General features: G+C 42.8%; 1 protein-coding gene across 4 annotated transcripts in view; it reads right to left on the bottom strand.

Annotated features, from left to right (window-relative positions):
- The window catches only part of XKR4 (XK related 4), a 408,833-nt gene extending 396,544 nt beyond the window's left edge, over positions 1–12,289 (bottom strand). For all 4 annotated transcript variants that reach the window (XR_004185812.1, XR_004185811.1, XR_002523805.2 and 1 more), the window contains exon 1: positions 11,361–12,289. Coding sequence is in view for 1 of the 4 variants with exons in the window: in XM_021942325.2 (XP_021798017.1) it covers positions 11,361–12,166 (806 nt within the window). In the remaining 3 variants the exon portion in view is untranslated. The remainder of the gene's footprint in view (positions 1–11,360) is intronic.
- Between the last annotated feature and the right edge of the window lie 7,556 nt (positions 12,290–19,845).

The raw sequence follows: 19,845 nt of genomic DNA, 5'->3' as shown, positions 1-19,845 counted from the left end.
GAAGTAGGTCTATTGTGAATATAAATCCAACAAATTTCTCCTCAGTTTTACCTTTTGAAGCATGGGCATGGTTTACTGTCTTGATGTCCTTGATTTCAGAGTCTCACCCACCTCTTCAATTAGTAAGCTTATTTCTGGCCTTTGTTTGGATTCCCAGGTTTGGGATGATGTGCTTTGGCCCCACCTGTGATAATGTGCTTTGGCCTTCACCCTCTGGACTCTGACTTCCTGTTCACTTCTGATAACACAAAATTCTCAGTCAAACACGCACAAACTGCTGACCCCGCTGGTGCTCTCAATACATTTTTCAAAAGAAGATATATAAGCGGCCAACAGACATATGAAAAAAATGCTCAACATCACTAATCATCAGAGAAATGCAAATTAAAATCACAATGAGTACCATCTTACACCAGTTAGAATGGCTATTATTAAAAAGTCAAAAAATAACAGATGCCCGCGAGGTTGCAGAGAAAAGGGAATGCTTTCATACACTGCTGGTAGGAGTCTAAATTAGTTCAAACATTGTGGAAAGCAGTGTGGCAACCCCTCAAAGAGCTAAAAATAGAATTACCATTTGACCCAGCAATCCCATTTCTGGGTATATATCCAAAGGAATACAAATCGTTCTATCATAAAAACAAATGTGTGTGTATGTTCACTGCAGCACCATACACAATAGCAAAGGTATAGAATCAACCTAAATACCCATCAATAGCAGACCGGATAAAGAAAATGTAGTACATAGAACATGGAATACTATACAGCCATTAAAAAGAGTAAAATCATGACTTTTGCAGCAACTGGATGGAACTGGAGGTCATTATCCTAAGTGAAATGACCTAAACAGAAACTCAAAGAACACATGTTCTCACTTATAAGTGAGAGCTAAACAATGGGTACACACAGACATACAGAGTGGAATTACAGACACTGAAGACTCTGAAAGGTGGGAGGGTGGAAGGGGCATGAGGAATGAAATGCCATTTATTAGGTACAATGTTCACTCTTTGGGTAACAGGTACACTAAAAGCCCAGACTTCACCACTACACAATGCATCCATGTAACACAACTGTACCTGCACCCAGTTAATCTATAAAAATCAAATAAATATATATCAAGTTGACCTCATAAACCTGACCATTATCACGACTCAAGCTTTTCTTTCTTTGCCCCGGAACAAACTCATCTAACAGGAGCTTGATCTGGCTGGTGAAGGCCCGCTTGAAGCTTAGCTGTGCTGTATCTCAAAATGGAGGTCAGTACGATTTTCCTACTCCTTCTAAGAACTGAAAATCTGCTCTCTGATTGTGGAATACAATTCTTTCTTTTTGTTCATTTCTCTCAGGGCTAAATTTTTCTTCCACTAGCTAACAGATGCATGCCTTATGGACAGCACGCTACACTCCTATTAGCAGATTAGAGAATGCAACACTATGATATTTTCTAGAGTATTTGGACATGCTTGTTAGATAAAACCTTCAGGCTTCCTCCCTCTTTCTCATTTGATTCCAGCCTTATTTCAACGTAGGTAGATATTATATCCTTAAATAATTGTAACTGTTTATGACTTTTCAGAAGTAAGAACTCAACTAATATCAGTGCTTTCCTTAGGATGGGGTAAAGAAACCCACACCCCTCTAGAATTCAAGTTTTCAAACCTAGCCATCACCCCATCAGGAAAAAAATCCCAAAGATACATATTTGTGACTGCCACTCTTAAGGGTAGTAGATTTCCTGGAAATATAAAACTTTATGGAGACATGCCTCTTAATTTGTGTTATAATGACAAATTCAGGTAGTATAAACTGTTTGAGACAGTCTTCTGGAATTAGCCTATATTTTAAAAATGGACTGTTATTAATTTTACTCTTGCAAAACAGGAAGTTAATTCACGAGCTGAAAGTCTATCAAAACAAAAAAGCCTTTACAAATCCTTTCCTTGCCTCACTAAGGGATCATTTCCTCATTGTTACTGTCATACTGATACAGTGACTATGCCATGAACTAATGATAGAAGTTATAGGGAATCATTTAGTCGCTGTTATTGTTACAATTGCTACCTTTGCTTTGATTATTGACTCTCTGCCACAAAACAAAACAAAACAAAACAAAACAAAACAAAAAAACCCTGAAAAGTAAAGAATTCAGCCCCAGACTGAGATCTTTATTCATGACTATTATCTGTACTGCAGAAAAAGGGAGTCAGACTGCTTTCACATGGATGAAATCTGTCAGATTAGTGATTCAGAAAGGCAACTCTGTCCTTCTTAAATAGAGTGGACTTGAGGGGAAGTCAAACCAGTCATCTCAAGTCTTTTTCAAGTGGTGTTCACTATAGATCCTACTTCTATATGTGCATGACTCTCTCTTTGACTCATCGTTACTCACCCCACACAATACCCACTGCTCTGTTTGTATAAAAGGATTCCCCAACAGGGAAATATGGCATGTGTATAAATTAAACAAAAGAAGTAGAACTGATTCAAACAGCCTACTTATGAATCATAAAGATGAGAAAATAGTTTGACATACTTTGTTCAGATAATTTGAAAACAGATGCTTAAGGTTTTTAAAATTTTAAAATCTGAAATGTTGGCATGGGGTTAAAAATCGTTCAGCTTCACATCAGATTTCTAAGAACCTAGAATCCAGCGAATTCCTATCCCCAGGGAATTCTCAGGGAAGGCTAATGCAATGCTCTGTTCTTCTAGCAGAGTGCACCATATCCCTATTTTTAACAAGGATAGGCCTGGATGTTGTATCTTTGTATAGAGTTTAAATCCAATTTTCAGCATATTAAATCAGTGGCAGTGTAACCCAAGACAAGCTTTTAATTTAAAAGCAAATCTAGCTCTGGCAACCATTTTCTCATTGAAATAATGAATAGTTCTTTCAAGCCTGTGAAGCGTTGTTCTTATTTCTTAACCACAGCACTCCAACTGTGCATACCTTACCACATGAAATCTAGATGGCAATTTTGGCTTCTCCAGTCTATATGGTATATATCTTAGAATCAGTGACATGGAAGACTTTTGACATCATTTTGAATACATAGATATGTGTTTTTAATGAAAATTGTTTTATTTGATTATAGCTAAAATTTGGAAATAACATAAGATTCATTGCATTATATGAATATATTTAAGACTCTCTATGTACGAATCATGCCAGTTCCTGGGAGTTTAGACACTAATATTATCAACCCTGGAAAGTCCCTTGTATATCCCCTTGGACTTACATAAACAGAGAAAGCCTACAACAGTGGCCTTAGAACACCTGTAAATATTCTAGTGCATACACCCTAGGTACTACGCAAGTGAAAAGAATGTATAATAAGAGCAGAATCAGAACTTTAAACCTGGAAAGAACCTAGGATATTATTTTTAACCAATCACATCATACAGAGAGAAAATTAAGACCCAGAAAGAGGAAACCAAAAGAAGACCTAGTCTGTGAGGCTCCAGGAGCTGGGCCGTGTGTGTCATCTACACCTACAATGGCGCATGACCCTGGGCAGTCAGATAGCCTGCCTGGAATCTGCTGCTATGGGAGACCAAATCATTTTTTCTGATACCCCACATTTAGTCCAGTTCCCAAAAGAACAGATGCCTCTTTAAATAAGCTCTATAACTGACACTCTAACTATGACCCTCTCTGTCTATTTTAGGGTTAAAAAAGACCTAACAGTATCACTCAGACCACCTCAGGGGTTTCTGGACTGATTCATTTTCCTTTTAATCCTTCTCCAGTTTCTCCTACAATCAGCAATCTGTATCAGTTCTATACGTATACTAGATGTGGAATCGATGTTTTATGATGATAAGAATTACAGTGATGATGGTGGTGGTGGTAGTAACAGTGGAGGCTGCAAGCGTTTTGAGTAGACTAAAGCATAAAAAATGCCAATACTCCTTCCATATATAAGTATATTCTCAGACAGTCAAGTATAGGTAAGAATTCAATGAAAAATATCTATCAGATAGCTTCTCCACCCTGACTATTCTATCAGCAAAAACAGGAATACAAAGCTGGGCTTCTAGCTGCATTTTTCTCAGAGGGTGACTAGCACTTCACAAAATGTACCCCTATTTTCCCAACACTAGTAATCTAAAAAAAGAGCTGGGGTGATTTTTCCTATCCCTCCCAGAAGACATTGCACCTTTTCTGATTCACCACACCATTAGAATCTCAGAGAAGCTACAAAGTAGCAAGTTTAGCTACACTTTCATCAAGAAGAAAGAATAGTGCCTGAGTTCTATTCACAGATCCATAGATATTCACTGAGTATATATTCTTTTACATTAAGTTCCACAACCACTAGACTAACTTCATGAGAACTTGCCCATGGTCTTTCTTCCTGATCAGCCATGCTGTCACTTACCAAGGACACAATCATGTTGTTGGGATGAAGTCACTTGTTATGGCGTTCAGAATCAAGCAATGCCATTTAAGAGAATATTTCTTATAGAGCATTATTAAATATAATTTTCCCTAAATTCCAACAACAATTACACATTACAAGATCACACCTGATAAAACATTCACTTATGACCAGTATCATACTGAACATTTTATGTGAAAATGCATAAGAAAAATAAATCCAACTCTAATCTCTAGTCTTGCTTCCAGAGGTCCAGTAAGTGTTCCATACAAATTTCTAAAATAAGTCAAAGAAATGTATTAATCAGATTAGCCAGTAAGTCCATGTAAAGGAGAATCAGTGCATTATTTGTTAGACAGTAATTGGTGTTACTTAAATCCATTGGTGAACTACATCATTCGAACTGTAACATATAAAACATATTTACTAGCAAGTTGTGTGCTTGGATACTCAATCATGAAGAAACATTTTGTAAGAGATTGAGCAGGGACTTTCAAAGCTATTGCTCCAAGGATTTGTAGACATGGTTCAAAACTGATAGTATACATGTACATAGATGCTACACATTCAACTGTTCCATTAAGGTAGTCTGTTGGGGAGTAATAAGTATAAAAATATTTACCCTTGTGAAGTAAACACTTCACAGTTCAAGTGAATGGAAGAAATTTACCTTTGCACTAGTTATTGCAAAGATATCACATAGATATACCCACCACAGAGATTTATACATAAATTATTCCAATTCATGTAGAAACCCAGGTAAATGCACAAGGAGCTGTCTGATTGTGTGTGGATTTATACCTGTCAGTTAACTCAGAGAGCTTGATGCCAAAGCCAGCACTCAGGGGTGGCATATGGATTTGTGATACTCCAGGGAAGAAGATACTAAGTCTATAAACCAATGAATAGATACTAAAGTGGCACAATTGCAGTGTTGCACAAAAATGCATTCTACTTCTTTCATCCACAAAAAAGCAAATGTTAGTCTACTATGTTTGGAGCAGCATGTTATGATGGAGATTATTACAAAATCTCAGAGCTGGAAGATGATCTTCTAGTACAATCCTCTGTATGAGAGTTAGTCTCTCTACCACATCTCTACCTAATTTTCCAGACTATGCTTAGACACTCCAGTGATGGGAAACTCACTCCTTCTAAGGAAGCCCAGTTGATCTGCGGATATCTTCAACTACTAAAAAAATTCTTCCTTCCATCAATTCAAAATCTCTTCCTATAGGTCCCACCAATTTTGTCCCAGGGGGCCTACACAAAAGTCCAATGCCTCTTCCATGTTACAACTGTTCAGTACTTACTACGGAGTTCTCAAGCTTTCAGGCTTCTCTTCTACCTCATCATCCTCAGTACCATCAGTCATTTTCCATGTTGCTTTCACCCCTCCCATATCAGTCTTAAGTTCTAGCTTAAAACCTCTCCAGAAATATATGACCCAAAGAGGAAAACAATTAAAATTCTCTCTCTCCATTTCCACATCTGCAAAATAGAAGTGGTACCTCCAAGATCACTCAAAGGATCAAATAAGAAATAGAACATGGAAGCTCTCTGGACAGTTAAAGGTGACTAATAAACACAAGGAATATATTTCTATGGATCAGAAGACCTAACTTTCAATAAAGTAAAAACTACTGTATCCTAAGAAAAGAACTCTTCAAATAGTAACACCAAAGAAAGTTTTGCCAATAATTTACTTTAGTATAAATACAATTAAAACTTTCAACCAACTTGTTTTTCTGAAAAATGACTCTCCCATCATGATGGGTCTATTTATATGTGCCAATGACATCCAACTCCCCACTGTGAAGCCAATGGATTTCCATGAATGATAGAGACATAACTGAGTCAGAGATGAATGACATAGCCTCTGAAACTTTCAACTTTCTGCCATTCCTTTGAATAAAACAGTGTTTTAACACGTTTGTTAACAATTCTCACCCCCTATAATCCTTCATGACTCCTTCAGGCCTTCAAAATACAATCTAAATTCCTTTCATTATCTAGCCCAACTAGTTCTTCGTCTTCATCTCTAGCTACTCTCCCTCCTCACTCCATATGTAGAGCATGCACTTAACCAGCCTTGCCTCTCTGCCTTTACACATTGTATCCAGGGCTCTAAGGCCAATGTCCCACTTTACTCAGAAAGCAGATTTTTCTCATTCCTCAAACCTTTGCTCAGATATCCCCTCTTCCAGAGAGTCTTACCTGAACCATCAAGGCGGTTTGCGTTTCCTGTTTCTATCATAGTGCTTATCTTCTTCTATTAAGATGGTCTATTGACTTTTCTGTCTTCCCCATTAGACAGTAGATTCCTTGAAATATATATATTTTATTCGCCTTGGAATAGTTAGTAACCAGCACAGTGCCTTGCACATAGCAGGTGCTCAGTGTATGTTAAATGACTGATTAATATATATGTATAGAGAGGGAACACGTATATGCAGAAAATAACCATTTGATAAACTCAGCAAATGGCACCAATCTTGCCTAATCTATATCAGAATTCAGGACTAACTCAAAATCAGAAACCACCTTTTTCAATAGTCAGAGGTGTAACCTATATCCTCCCTAGTTTTTCTACCCATTCCTTTTCTCTAGAACCTCTTTATCATTTGCAAATAACTTTTCACATATTCACATACATTATGCCATGGAATCATTAAAACTACTACGAGATCATGTTCCTTAGCTAGGATTTAATGAAACAATCTCAGTATGTCCTAATGGTGTAGTAAGTAAGGCAATGAACTGAGAGTTCAAAGAGCTGAGCTCAAGTCTCTGTTTTACTGTTTACCTACAGGTGTGTCAGTGGAAAGATCCCCTAATCCATCTAAACTGTAGCTCCCTTTCCCACTTTGCCATCCGCAGTGAAGGTAAATTGTTATTTTTATACATTGTTGTCATTATTATCCAAGTTGGCATTTGGAGGTAGCTAATTCAGCCAGAAAAAGCATAGACTGTATGGTAAAATGGGCCCTGTTTTTAATCCTAACTTTACTACATAATAGTTGGGTGACCCTATCAAGAGGTTAAGCCAGTTACTTAACCTCTCTGAGACAGTTTTCTCACGTATACAGATACTAATAATTTCCTTTTAAGTTGTTTTAAAATGTAGATGACATAAAAAGTAGAAAAAAAAATTGTGTATTTTTAAAGTGCCAATAAAATTATTATTTTTGTTTGGCCAGTTTTAAGAATGGTGTGTTTATCAGAGTGCTTTGCATGCATCATTATAAAAATATTTAATAGATGTGCCTTTAAAAGCTTACTGACAACTGTACCTTAGGTTATAAAAGGCTCTGAGAAGTCCTGCTGTAGAGAGATCTGTTTAACTTTGTCTAACCCACCATTTTCCCAACTTATTTGAACATGGGACACAATCAGTGTCTTCTGGAATAGCAAACATGACAAGAGCAGAAAAAAACTGTATTTTCCTCACATTTTTCCCAGATGACTCTCATGACGGAGACTCAAAAACAAAACCCAAAAACCCAAAAGAGTAAGAATAGTGAAAATGCTCCCCACTCTACCATCCACTGACTTATTATTTACAAAGTGCATATTTTCCAGAAAACAATTAACTATGTACATACATACATAGGAGAAATTCAGGTAGAGTTTTAAGAGTAAACTTCATAATTTCTGAAGGAAAAAGACATTTGGATGCAATTGATCAAAAGCATGAGGACTAAAAACTGTTCTCTTAGGGAATTTGTGATTGCCACTGGCTGAACTGTACTCTTGGTAATTTCTGGAATCATATGAGAAAAATAAGAAAGGAAAGTACTTTCACATTCATTCACAGGCACAGTTTCTTTAAAGTCATAATTGCTTTTTTCACATGGTAGCAAAAACTCACTTTATTATTTCAAATAGCTCTTTCCCAGCATCACCTCCTGGGACTTTAAAAGCTGCCATTAATTTGCCATTAGTAAACTTTAATTAAAATGAATATGTATCATTGCTTTTAGCAGTTGCATTGTGACCTATGTGTAAATACATGCAAATCTTATCCACAATGTTTCAATGGCTATTTCTAAACAAGCAAACGCTTTGATGTTATTTCAAAAGACTGTATCTACAGAAAGCTTTTAGAATCTGGTCCTTCCCTAAAATAATTAGAATTTCATGGAAACACAAGAAGCAGTTACCAACCTAGCTAAAATCTATTTTATTGATCCCAGAAAGTAGCATGTTAAAACATGAATAATGACCTCTGTGCTTTGAACCACTCAGTACTCTGGTGTTTCTAAAATATTTGTGTATAATGTATTGAAAAGAAAAGCTAGAAGAGGCAGAGGAATGCTTCTAATTTAAGGAATCATAGTGAGTCTAATAGAATAATCTGAGATGAGTTGCACTTCATCGGCTTATTATCAAAGATGCATCTACTCCCCCAAAGTTCCATATGAATATTCAACACTCAGAGAAATAGAAACATATTAGAGTGCATCTGAGTGTCAAGTTCCATAAGCTTTCTTATCCCTTTCCAATGTCCTACATTAGGCTAAAGTTTTGTTTTTTTTGAAAAGTATACTTCATAAATAGAAAATGATGCTGACTAGTCTTAGATCATGCTTTCACCAGATTACTCTGGCATCCTCCAAATATCTTAACCAGAATCTGAGAATAGTTAGATCAGATGATAATTAAACTTATCTACTAAACACATGATTCTGAAAATGTTGACAAATATTTCCAGAATATTATATCTGATAATACTTCCAACTATAATATTCCTCCTAGACGATCACACATTATCAGTATTAACTTCAAAGTCTCTAAGGAAAATACTATAGAAATGTGTGACCACAGTTTCTCCAAGTGCTGGGGTCAGTCAATGCATTTGTCTGACAGCCTGTGGTTTTCTTTCTGCATTCAAACCTTACCCTTCTATCCCTTCTCTCTCCACCCCCACTCCCTACCTTTGCAATAACTTTTCTGTATGATAAGTTGGCCCAGTGGCTATGGTCTCTCTGATATGTTTTTAGGCTCATATCTTTTCCTAATTATTTCTCACTTTCTGTATACTATTCCCTGAGAAAATTAAGCATCATTTTTCAACTGGGGAGATGTTTGGTTTAGAAGGTATAGTAAACACAACTATAATTAAAAGGATTTCCTCAGTTCACAGAATTTAATATCAGATTTTTCATAAAGTATCAATCTGTTAAAAAGTCACAGTTTTTCAGTTAATAGGATAGAGAAGTATTTGCATTATTTACATAAGTCTAGAAACTTGAAAAGTGCTTAAAATTAAGTGATTTCCAAATCTTGATAAAGTTTGAAAAAGTTAACAAATGCGATGTGAAGCTTAATTTACCATATTATCAGATTAGAAATGCTAATCAGATGCATCCTAGCCACTCAGTAATTTCAATAATTAAATTAAGCACTTAAGTCCTTCATCATACTTGAAGAGCATCAAGCTATATGTCTTCCCAACAGTCATCCATGGGAAATACAGCTATCATATTTAACTAGCATTTCGAAAAGTTACTTTGAGTCCAAAATATGTATGAAGGTTTCCAACATCAATTTGTCTGACTGCATATCAAATATCACTTTTCCAGAAAGTATCTGCTTGGAAAAAAAAAATGTTTCACAATCTGAAAGGTCACCATCTATGGCAATGTTCAGTCAGCATTACAAAGCACTGGTCCCAGGAAATGTTGTGAAATTACCACACTTGCTCTTCTCAGGTGAAAACATGGTTGCTCGTCATAAATGAAAAGAAGTTTGTGGTTCTATTCCACAAATCCTCCGAGTTGTTTCCACAGGGGATACTTCGGCATAGTCAACAACTCATATCTTTTATCACAAAAATAGCCACAAGTAAAATTGAAAAAGAGCACTAGTACCACAGAGTGCAGTTCCATATTGGTGTACTTTCTAGGAATTGTCCTCATTTCACTTATACCACCTATTTACTAAGTTATTTTAAAACCGAAAAAAGCTCTGAGATATTTGAATCTATAGATTCCATACAAGTAATTTTTATAGATGTAAAATATTGCTTCGAAATCTGCTAGTAATATATAAAAGTCAAAAGAATGTATTCCTGAGCATACTATTTCATTCTGCTCCTAAGTCCATGCAATGACTGTTCAAGTGGTTGTTTCCCTCTGCCCAAGTTTAGCCTTGTATTCCAGTTTATAACTGAGGTGATCCCTGTGTAAAAACACTTGGTAGACCAGATGACAAGTAACAAAGTAGCCAATGAAGATGCCAAGTACAACTAAACTTAACATGGTGCCCCACCCCTTTTCCAAAGGCTCGTAGTTATATGAGAAATTACATATGGAGATATTGTAAGATAATCAGAAAGGGCACTCTAAAAGTAAATCTGGGCCCCATAAAGTTTACTGACTCATGCTCGGAGATATATATATATATATATATATATATATATGACAAGTCTTTTGCTTATTAGGATCTTTACTTTGAGCAAAGCACTTCCTCAGCAGTGATCATTAATATGTGGGTACTTTTGAGCAGCAGCAACTCCCATTTCACTAAAATTAGCATTTTTTTTTCACCAGGGAACAAAAGAAACCATCCAAATGGCAACACACACCTCAAATTCAACATAAAAATAAAGGAATTTTAGAACATGTGACAGGAATCCTCTCCTACTCACTGAAACAATATCACTAAAAATTGGGAGGGGTGGTTGTGGCATGCGAAGAGCGAGAAGCCAGTGAGGCAGAGTGGGAAGACAGAAGGGATGAGGTGATCGAAACCACTTTGCTGTCCTTCCCTCGCTTCTCACTTCCCTCCCACCCTAGACTGAGATTGCAAATTTTAAAAATGCAAGCCCCAGTTCAAAAGAAACCCCCAAAACTGGAAGAGTGTGGCTAGGGTTACTACCACAGCAACCCTGAAAGATTTCCGTGCAAAAGCAAAGCAGTGGGGATGTAGTAGCAGCAGCAAGCCTCCCTCTTCCCCCACCCATTACAGTACCTCCAGATTTGCCCGAGCTGCAAGATGTGGATGAGTGACTGCAGGAGCCAGATGCAGAAGGAGCAGGACGCAGACCTGTGCTTGCCACTGGCCCGGGTAGCCCCGCTGCTGTTGCTGCCGCTGTTGGCCGCGGCGATGTTGCTCTTGCTGGCGTTGGATGCTTGCCTTTGCGGCGTGGAAGGACGAGCCTCGCCTTCTCCGGCTGCAGATCCACCGCCGACCACCGTCTTGCAATCGGCTCCAGGTTGCTGACAGCTGGAGGCAGCAGCGGCTGTGGCGCTGTCCTCGGTGCTGAAATCGTGCACAAACCAGCGGAAGCTGAACACTTGCACCGACAGCGAGCCGAGCACCACGAAGAAGAGCGTGAGCCCGAACCACCAGCGCTGGCCGCGCAGGTAGTAGTCCACGGCGAGCCAGACGTCCGTACCCACGTCCGCGAAGTACACGGCCACGGCGGCCAGGATCCAGAGGCAGTCCCACAGTGAGTAGCGCCGCTGCTCCCTGCCCAGGCGCAGGCACAGCGCCGCCGAGCCCGCCCCGCCGCTGCCCGGGCCGGCGACGCCGCCGGAGCCGCCCGAGCCCCCGGAGCTGCCGCTCCCGGCGCAGCAGCAGCAGCAGCGCGAGCAGCCGCCGCCGTCCGGGCAGCAGCCGCCTCCGGCCGCCTCCTCGTCCTCGGCTCCCGACCCCGACGGCAAGCCCGGAGCCAATCCCTGCACCGAGCCCGAGTGGTCCGAGTTCTGCAGCGGGGTGAACGCCACGTCGCTGCTCTTCTTCATTTTCAGCCTCCCGTCTGATTTAGCGGCCATGATGCCTCCACACCAGAGGAGAGCCCTCCTTTATCTGACACCTTTCCCCGCTGTCTCCTCCTCCCGCCACCTCCTCGCCTCGCCCCGGCTTCCCTCCCAGGCGGCGCGGCTCCCCCTCCTCCTGCTCCTGCGCTGGCTCGCCCGCCGCCCGCCGCCGCCCGCCGCCCGCCGGGCTGGGCGCTGGGCCGGGCTAGCGGCGCGCCTGGGGCCGGCAGGAGCGCCGCCTGGCTGCCTGCGCGGAGCCAAGCTGCTCGCGGCGCCCCGCGCGCGCCCCTGCCCGCCGCCCGCGCTCCTCGCCGTCCCGGCTTCGCGGCTGCCGCCCGAGCCGCCGCCGCCGCCAGCAGCAGGAGCAGCAGCGGCCGCCGCGGCGCTCCTCGAGCCTGCACATTCCTCTCCTCCCCTCGCGAGCGCTCCCTCCTCCCGCTTCCTCTCCTCCACCAGCTGACTCCGAGGGAGAGGATGACCTCATCCCTTCTCTTCCAGCTGCCGCCGCTCCCACCCTGGCGCGGGAGGGGCGAGGGAGGAGGAGGGCCCCGGAGGAGGGGCCGGGACCTAGAGGAGCGGCGGGCAGGGGTTGGGAGGACAGCCCTGGCGAGTCCCAAGGGCCAGGAGGAGCGGCCAAGGGGGCCTGAGGGTGGCAGTCGAAGGCCCCCACTCCTGAGATTTCGGAACGCTGGGTGGATTTGAGCGACACCGGGGGAGGGGGAGGAGCGCGCTGAGAGGAGGGGTCCTGCGTGCAGCCCTCGCGGTGGACCGCGGAGAGTGGGCACGGACGGGTGTGGCCGTAGCAAGGGCCAGGGAGGCGCAGGCCTCTTTGTATTCCGCTCGGAGCCGCCGGCACCGGGAGAAGGGCTGGGAGCGCGGCTCTGGCCGACAATAGTGGGGAGAATGGGTGTAACTCAGGCGCCCGGGCTCAGAGGCCAGCAGCGGCAGTGGGCGTGTCCGGCCTTGCCAGGGATAGCAGGGGAGAGAAAGGCGTGCGGAGCCTGGTGCCGCGCCAGCAGCTGAGGGCTGGCGGATCCGCGGGGAGCCCCGAGACAGCGCCCTCGGGGGAGGCAGCCGGCATTCCGAGGGCTCCGGGCTTCTCCGGTGGGCGGGGGTGCCCGAGCTCAGGCAGGTGCGGAGGCGCTGCGGCCCTCCTTGGCCCAGGACCATGCCCGACGCCGGGGTCCCTCGCAAACTCTCGGCGGCTGGGAAGCTCTGAGCCGGGAGGAGCGGCAGCCCAGTGGGCACCGCAGCGGCCCTCGAGGCGTCCTGAGGCAGGTGGGAAGCGCAGCACTCCTGGCGGCGGCGCGGGCCGCGGGGCGCGGCCGGTAGCCGCGGGAAACCGAGTGCCACCCCACCCCCGGCGCGAGGGCGGGGAGTGGCGGAGCCCGGAGCAGGCGCCACCTCCCTTACTCCCTACTCCAAAACTAGAAATACCTTCTCTTAAAGCTATAGGGATTGCAAACTAGCTCTGTGGTCCCACAACTCCAAAAATGACTCGAAAAATTAAATCTGTGATCGGAGTGATTCAAGGAGAATATAAAATATGTTGCGGTTTTAAGAGATTTTTAAAACCTCAATAAAATATAGAATCTTCATTTTTTTAAATAAGAAAACATAAGCTTTGATTTGTCTCACTTAACTTTTGCAAATGTAAGAAATAGAGTGTAATTCTTAAATTATACTGTGACTCACATACTTTAAGAGCGGAGGTAAGTGAGGCAACACGAGTTACACTGCCGCTAAGAGCACCAGTTGGATCTTCTAAATCAGGAGGCAAACCATAACACCCCCAATCACCCCCGCTTCTCGGTGGTAGGCGCCAGGTGAGTTCCAACTAGTACATAGTGCCATTCTTAATGAGTAACATTATGAAATAGAAGTGCACGGATTTCTCTGCACGTGGAAAGAGCCGCCTCGCGCATTGTGTGCTACATATCACGGGCTGTGTCATCACCAACCTGGATAAAGTGGAATTTGCCCCACGCTCTGGATTCATTGCCTTTTGTTCTCACAGACTGGTGCCCAGGACCCTCCCTTGTTTGGCCTTGGCCTGACATTTTGGCAGGAGGGTGTTGAGTCATAGAGTCTCTACACGATTACATGGCATGTACAAAATCCGGTATTTCTAGCAAAGGCATAGCCAAGTGATGGCTGAGGGGCAACACAGTCCCACTAAGATGCTTAGTATGCCAGGCAAGAGGGTATATTTTTAAATCCAGCTTTAAAATTGGGTCTTCTTGGAGTAGAAGAATCCTTTTTTTGGAAAACACCACCCTGATTCTGTTTCTCCGGAGTCCAAATCTAAGATTCCAACTCCAGGGTGCTACCGCTGATCTTACTCTGTGCCAAACCATTAGGGAGAAGAATGATCTCTTAGGTAACTGGGTCCTAAGGGATGGAGTGTATTCTAGGTCAAATGCAGTGTCTTAAATTGCACCAGGCATGAAAAGGCCCTGCAGAGTATCTGAGGTGCTGAAGACCTGGGACTGACTAAAGATTCCCCTAAAGCAGAATGTTTCTTATTCGACTGTATCCTCTGCACCTAGCACAGCACGTGCACAGACTATTTGCTTATTACATATTAGTTGAGTGAATGCATGAATTTATAGAAAGAACATTCCATGACAGGAAGAATGCTGCATTCTGTGCTAACGAATGTTCCCATGGAAACATAGGAATTATGAAACTTTTTATGTTAGGTTCTAAAAAGAAATAACTAGTAACAGTTTCTTTATTAATACATTTATTCAAAAGTCTCTTTCAGGTTGCCGTCTGAACTATATCTGGAAAGTAATGGTGACGCGTAGTTAGTGGTAGGAGTTTACAAGCAGGAGGTCAGAGGATGAGCTTCACATCCAGGCTTTGCTAATTACTGGCCCCATGATCCTAGCAAATTAATACACAGGATTAATGTGAGGATTAGATAAGATCATGTATATTATGGGACTTTATATACAATACTGTTCTCAAGAGTCTCTAATCTCATAAGTCTAGTAATCACATTTTAGGATATAGATTTTAATATTACCTGTTCTATCATAATCATTGCACCTGTCAAGGCAGGTGGACATAATGGTTGCGAGCTCAGAGTCTGGACTTATCGTTGTACATGTTATTTAACTTCCCTGTCCTTCATGCTCATCATTTGTAAAATAGAGACAATAATGATCTCTAGAATTCAGTCTTGTTGCCAGAAACAAATACTAATACTAATAACAAGGAGGTATGTGAACTGTTTGATGCTGTGTCCAGCACACTCCACACACAACATTCTGTTAATATCTTTCCTGTTTCTTCCAGACCCCTCATGTCTTGTGGCTTCTAAATTTTTGTGTTTAGCTCGCCAACTCTACTTAAAACTAGAGTTCCTCAAAACACAGTCCTTGGACTACCTGCATCACAATCAGTTGTTGTTTCATACAGATTCCTGGCCTATCAGAAATGTGATCTCTCTATCAATGATTTTGTCTTCCATCCAATCTCAGATTTATTCTCGTTGTATAACCCAGGGGTCCCCAATTCCTGGGCCATAAACTGGTATGGGCCAGTGACCTGTTAGGAACTGGGCCACACAGCAGGAGGTGAGCTGCAGCAGACAGGGTGAACATTACCACCTGAGCTCTGCCTCCTGATCCACGGAGGCATTAGATTCTTATGGGAGTACAACCCCTATTGTGAACTGCGCATAGAAGGGATCTAGGTTGGGTCCTCCTCATGAGAATCTAACAAATGCCTGATGATCTGAAGTGGAAGAATTTCATCCCAAAACGATCCCCCCCACAACCCCAAAGGAAAAATTGTCTTCCACGAAACCGGTCCCTAGTTCCAATAGGGTTGGGGACAGCTGGTATAACCTAAACCTTAGCATTACTCAACAGCTTCATAATCTCCACTTTACATACCTTGCATTCTGATTAACCCCTCCTAATTGGTGAGCTCACTCTCTCCTGTACCCCTGGACCTGTTTTCTACCTCATTTTCATGTCCATTAACCCCTTCCTGCCCCCCTTTCTTCTTACACTGTGTAAATTCCATGCTCAATCATGATAGGCACCTCTCACACACTTCCTCATCTCTGTTGTCCCTCTTACTCGACAAAACACCAGCCCTGGTTAAACTCTGTTCTCCACCTACATCAGGTCTGATCCTGTGTAACTGGTTGTAGCTGGAGAAGGGGCGTAGCCCTGCACTCTGCTTCTTTCTATCCTGGACCTTTACCCTTAAGTGGACCAAAAGGCTGCTCCACAGTCACACCTCATCTTCCCAGTCCATTTGCATTCCTGCTCTTTTAAATTATGTCTTCTTATATTTTCCTTTCTCAAGCTTTAAACACCTCCTTCCCCATTCTTACTCTCCACTGATGACTCTGCTTCCTATTTCACTGAGAAAGATGAAGTGACCAGAGCAGAACCCACACAAGCACTCAGCACCTTCTCTTCCCACCTGCCAGCATGTGTACCACCCACTCAGCCTCCTGCTCTACAAGGCCAACTCCCTTGCTGTTCACCAGCCCCCACCCCTCTCGCTGCTCAAGAGTTCAATTCCACACTCATTGCCTCAATTATCAGTGTTCCAACTCTGCTGGATTATCCCCATCAGTGTACAAACACCCTCCTATGTATCCACTAGTTAAAAAACAAAGCAAAACAAAACTTTTTATTCCAGTTCCCTTTCTAGTCACCACTGCATTTCCCTGAAAGCTTTTACAACAAAGCTCTCTAAAGTTGCCTAAACTTGCTTTCTTCAATTCCTGTTCTTGGCGATCCTCTCTTGAACACATTCAAATAAAGCATCAATTGCTCCACTGGAACTGTTCTTACCAAGTCGCTGGCAGCCTATTGCCGCCTTACTGAACATTTCAGTCTCACCTTCCTTGACCCCCTCAGTGGCATTTGACATGGTAGAACCTTCTCTTCTCAGTGAAATCTGCTCTTCCCTTGGCTTTCACAGTGTCACACACTCTGGGGTTTTCCCCTGTTTTAAAGCCTGCTTCTTTTACCTTTAAGCTGGCTCAGTCTTCATATCTTTCTCTACGTGAATTAGCCCATTCTTATACTGCTATAAGGATATACCTGAGACTGGGTAACTTATAAAGGAAAGAAGTTTAATTGACTCACAGTTCTGGAGGGCTAGGGAGGCCTCAGGAAACTTACAATCGTGACAGAAGGAGAAGCAAACATGTCCTTCTTCACATGGTGGCAGCAAGGAGAAGTGGTGAGGTAAGCAGGGGAAAAGCCTTTTTTAAAACCATCAGATCTCATGGGAACTCATTCACTATCACAAAAACAGCATGGAGGTAACTGCCTCCATTATTCAGTTACCTCCCACCGGGTCCCTCCGATGACACATGGGGATTATGGGAACTACAATTCAAGATGAGATTTGGGTGGGGACACAGCAAAACCATATTACTACCTATTCTCACTCCCTTGATACTTTCATAAAATGTCATGTTTAAAATTACGCCTATATGCTGGTGACTCCTGTATTTATTTCCCCGGGCTGGAAACCCCCTGGATCCCAGAATACTTGGATGCCTCTAGGCATCTCAAATTTAAAACACCCAGAACTGAACTCCAGATCGTCCCCTTCAAAATATGCTGCTTCTCCCTCATTTTCTTTAATGACAATTTTGTTCTTTAAGTTTCTCAAGCCAAAACAGGGTCCTCATCCTTGACTGTATCTTTCTCTTAGACCCCTTGTCTCACCTGCCAGAAAATACTTTTGGTTCTATCTTCAAATTACATTTTTGAAGCCAGGTGTGGTGGCTCACACCTATGATCCTAGAAATTTGGAAGGCCAAGGCAGGAGGATTGCCTGAGGCCAGGAGTTTAAGACTAGCCTAGGCAACATAGTGAGGCCCAGTCAGATGTTAGCAGTAATGCATATTCTGGTGTGGCTTCTGTGTTGGTGTCTACTAGGATAAGTTCAGAGTTCAGTGGGAAGTGTGTAGACTCTCTGCATAATGGAGAAGTTATTCTGTTCCCCCATATTTGTCACCACAAAATGAGGTGGAATCTTGGATGGGAAATCAGAATTATAAGGCCCTAGGTAGGCAGGTAACAGAGCAAGACCTCCTTGAAGGTGGCCTAGAGGTAGGAATTAGATACCTGAATGAAGGGAGGAGGGTACCCCACTCACAATAAAGATAGTTAAAGGCGGATATGAAGTAAAGGTGTGAAGAAAATGAAACAACTTATGGCTACTTGGAGAAAAGCATTCCAGGAATACAGAACAGCACATGCAACCACCCTGGGGCAGTAGCTTTCCTGGTATGTTTGAGAACTAGCAAGGAGAACAGTGTAGCTGCAGTGGAGGGAAAGAGTAACTGAGGAGTTGGAAATAGGGTTAGAGAAAAACCGTTTGCTGGGGGTCAGATTATGTAGGACCTTGTATGCCAATACAAAAACTCTCCTTTTCATGTGTGCAAGATGACAAGATATTGGACAACTATAAGCCAGGGCTGGCTTCTTGGGTGTGCAACCAGTGTGGGTACACAGGGCTCCATGCTCAGAATGTCCTCATGCTTCAGTGCTCTCATGTCACCAGCATTTTATCTTGGAATTTGTGTTTTGTAAGTGAAGTGCAATGGGATGACAGAGCATGTGCCAGGGACCTGGCGCCTCAGCTCACATATGCTCCTGGCTCCCTGGCTTCCTAGGATGGACTCCAGATGCTTACTAACTACCTCCTGGGTAGCCTGCCTGGCTACTCCCTCTGTGCTATTGCTCACCATCCCAATGGGGGCTTGGGCATAGAAGTGTGGAGTGTCAGAGTTAAGCATGTGCCCCATGACATTTCAGGATGAGAAGGGGTGACTCTCTCCTCCCTGGGCTGGCAGCACCAGGTGTATTCAACGAAAGACTAAGTGGGGGCCTGTCACCCACCTGGGATCCAGGTGCTGATCATGTCCAGGTGAAGACCACACTCTCTTAGGAATTGCTTAACCTCTGTGGTTTGGGGTGGAGGTCAATGGGAAGGGGAATTTATTCCCCTGTCCCTGGCTGGGGTCCTGCATTTCAGTTTGCACTGGGCCCCACAAGTTATGTAGCCAGCCCGAGGAGCATTCAGTGAGTAGTTGGATAGTGTGATCTAGCATGTTTTTAAAAGGATCACTGACTGCTCTGTTGAGGGTAGGAAAGCAAGGGTGAAAACAGAAAGACCAGTAAGGAGACAAGAATCTAGCTGAGAGAATCGTGTGTCAAATCAGGGGGGTCAGGGAGGATGGTATGAAATAGACAAAAATCTTTATTTATTTTTAAGACGGAGTCTCAGCTATCATTCAAGCTAGAGGACAGTGGCATGATCATAGCTCTCTTTAGCCTCAACCTCCTGGGCTCATACGATTCTCCTACCTCAGCTTCCCGAGTAGGTGGTACTACAAGTGTGTACTACCACACCCAGCTATTTTTGCTTTTTATTTTTTTGTAGAGATGAGGTCTCATTATGTTGCCCAGCCTGCAAAATCCGTTTTTGTAACTAACTCCTATTCATTCTCCAGATTTCCATTTAAATAAAGGGAATAATACATAGCTCTGTAATGTAATGTAAAACTATGAAATAAAAAGCTTACAACCAAGAGGAAATAAAATTATGTTATGCCCTATGTTTTTCAAATACAATTGCCTTACTAAAGCCTCATTACACATTTGTGGGGAAAAAAAAAGTCTCAGACAAATCTACTACTACTA

Source organism: Papio anubis, chromosome 8 (genome assembly GCF_008728515.1).
Source record: "Papio anubis isolate 15944 chromosome 8, Panubis1.0, whole genome shotgun sequence".
In the NCBI taxonomy this organism is placed as follows: Eukaryota; Metazoa; Chordata; class Mammalia; order Primates; family Cercopithecidae; genus Papio; species Papio anubis.
This window is presented reverse-complemented; position numbering and strand designations above follow the sequence as displayed.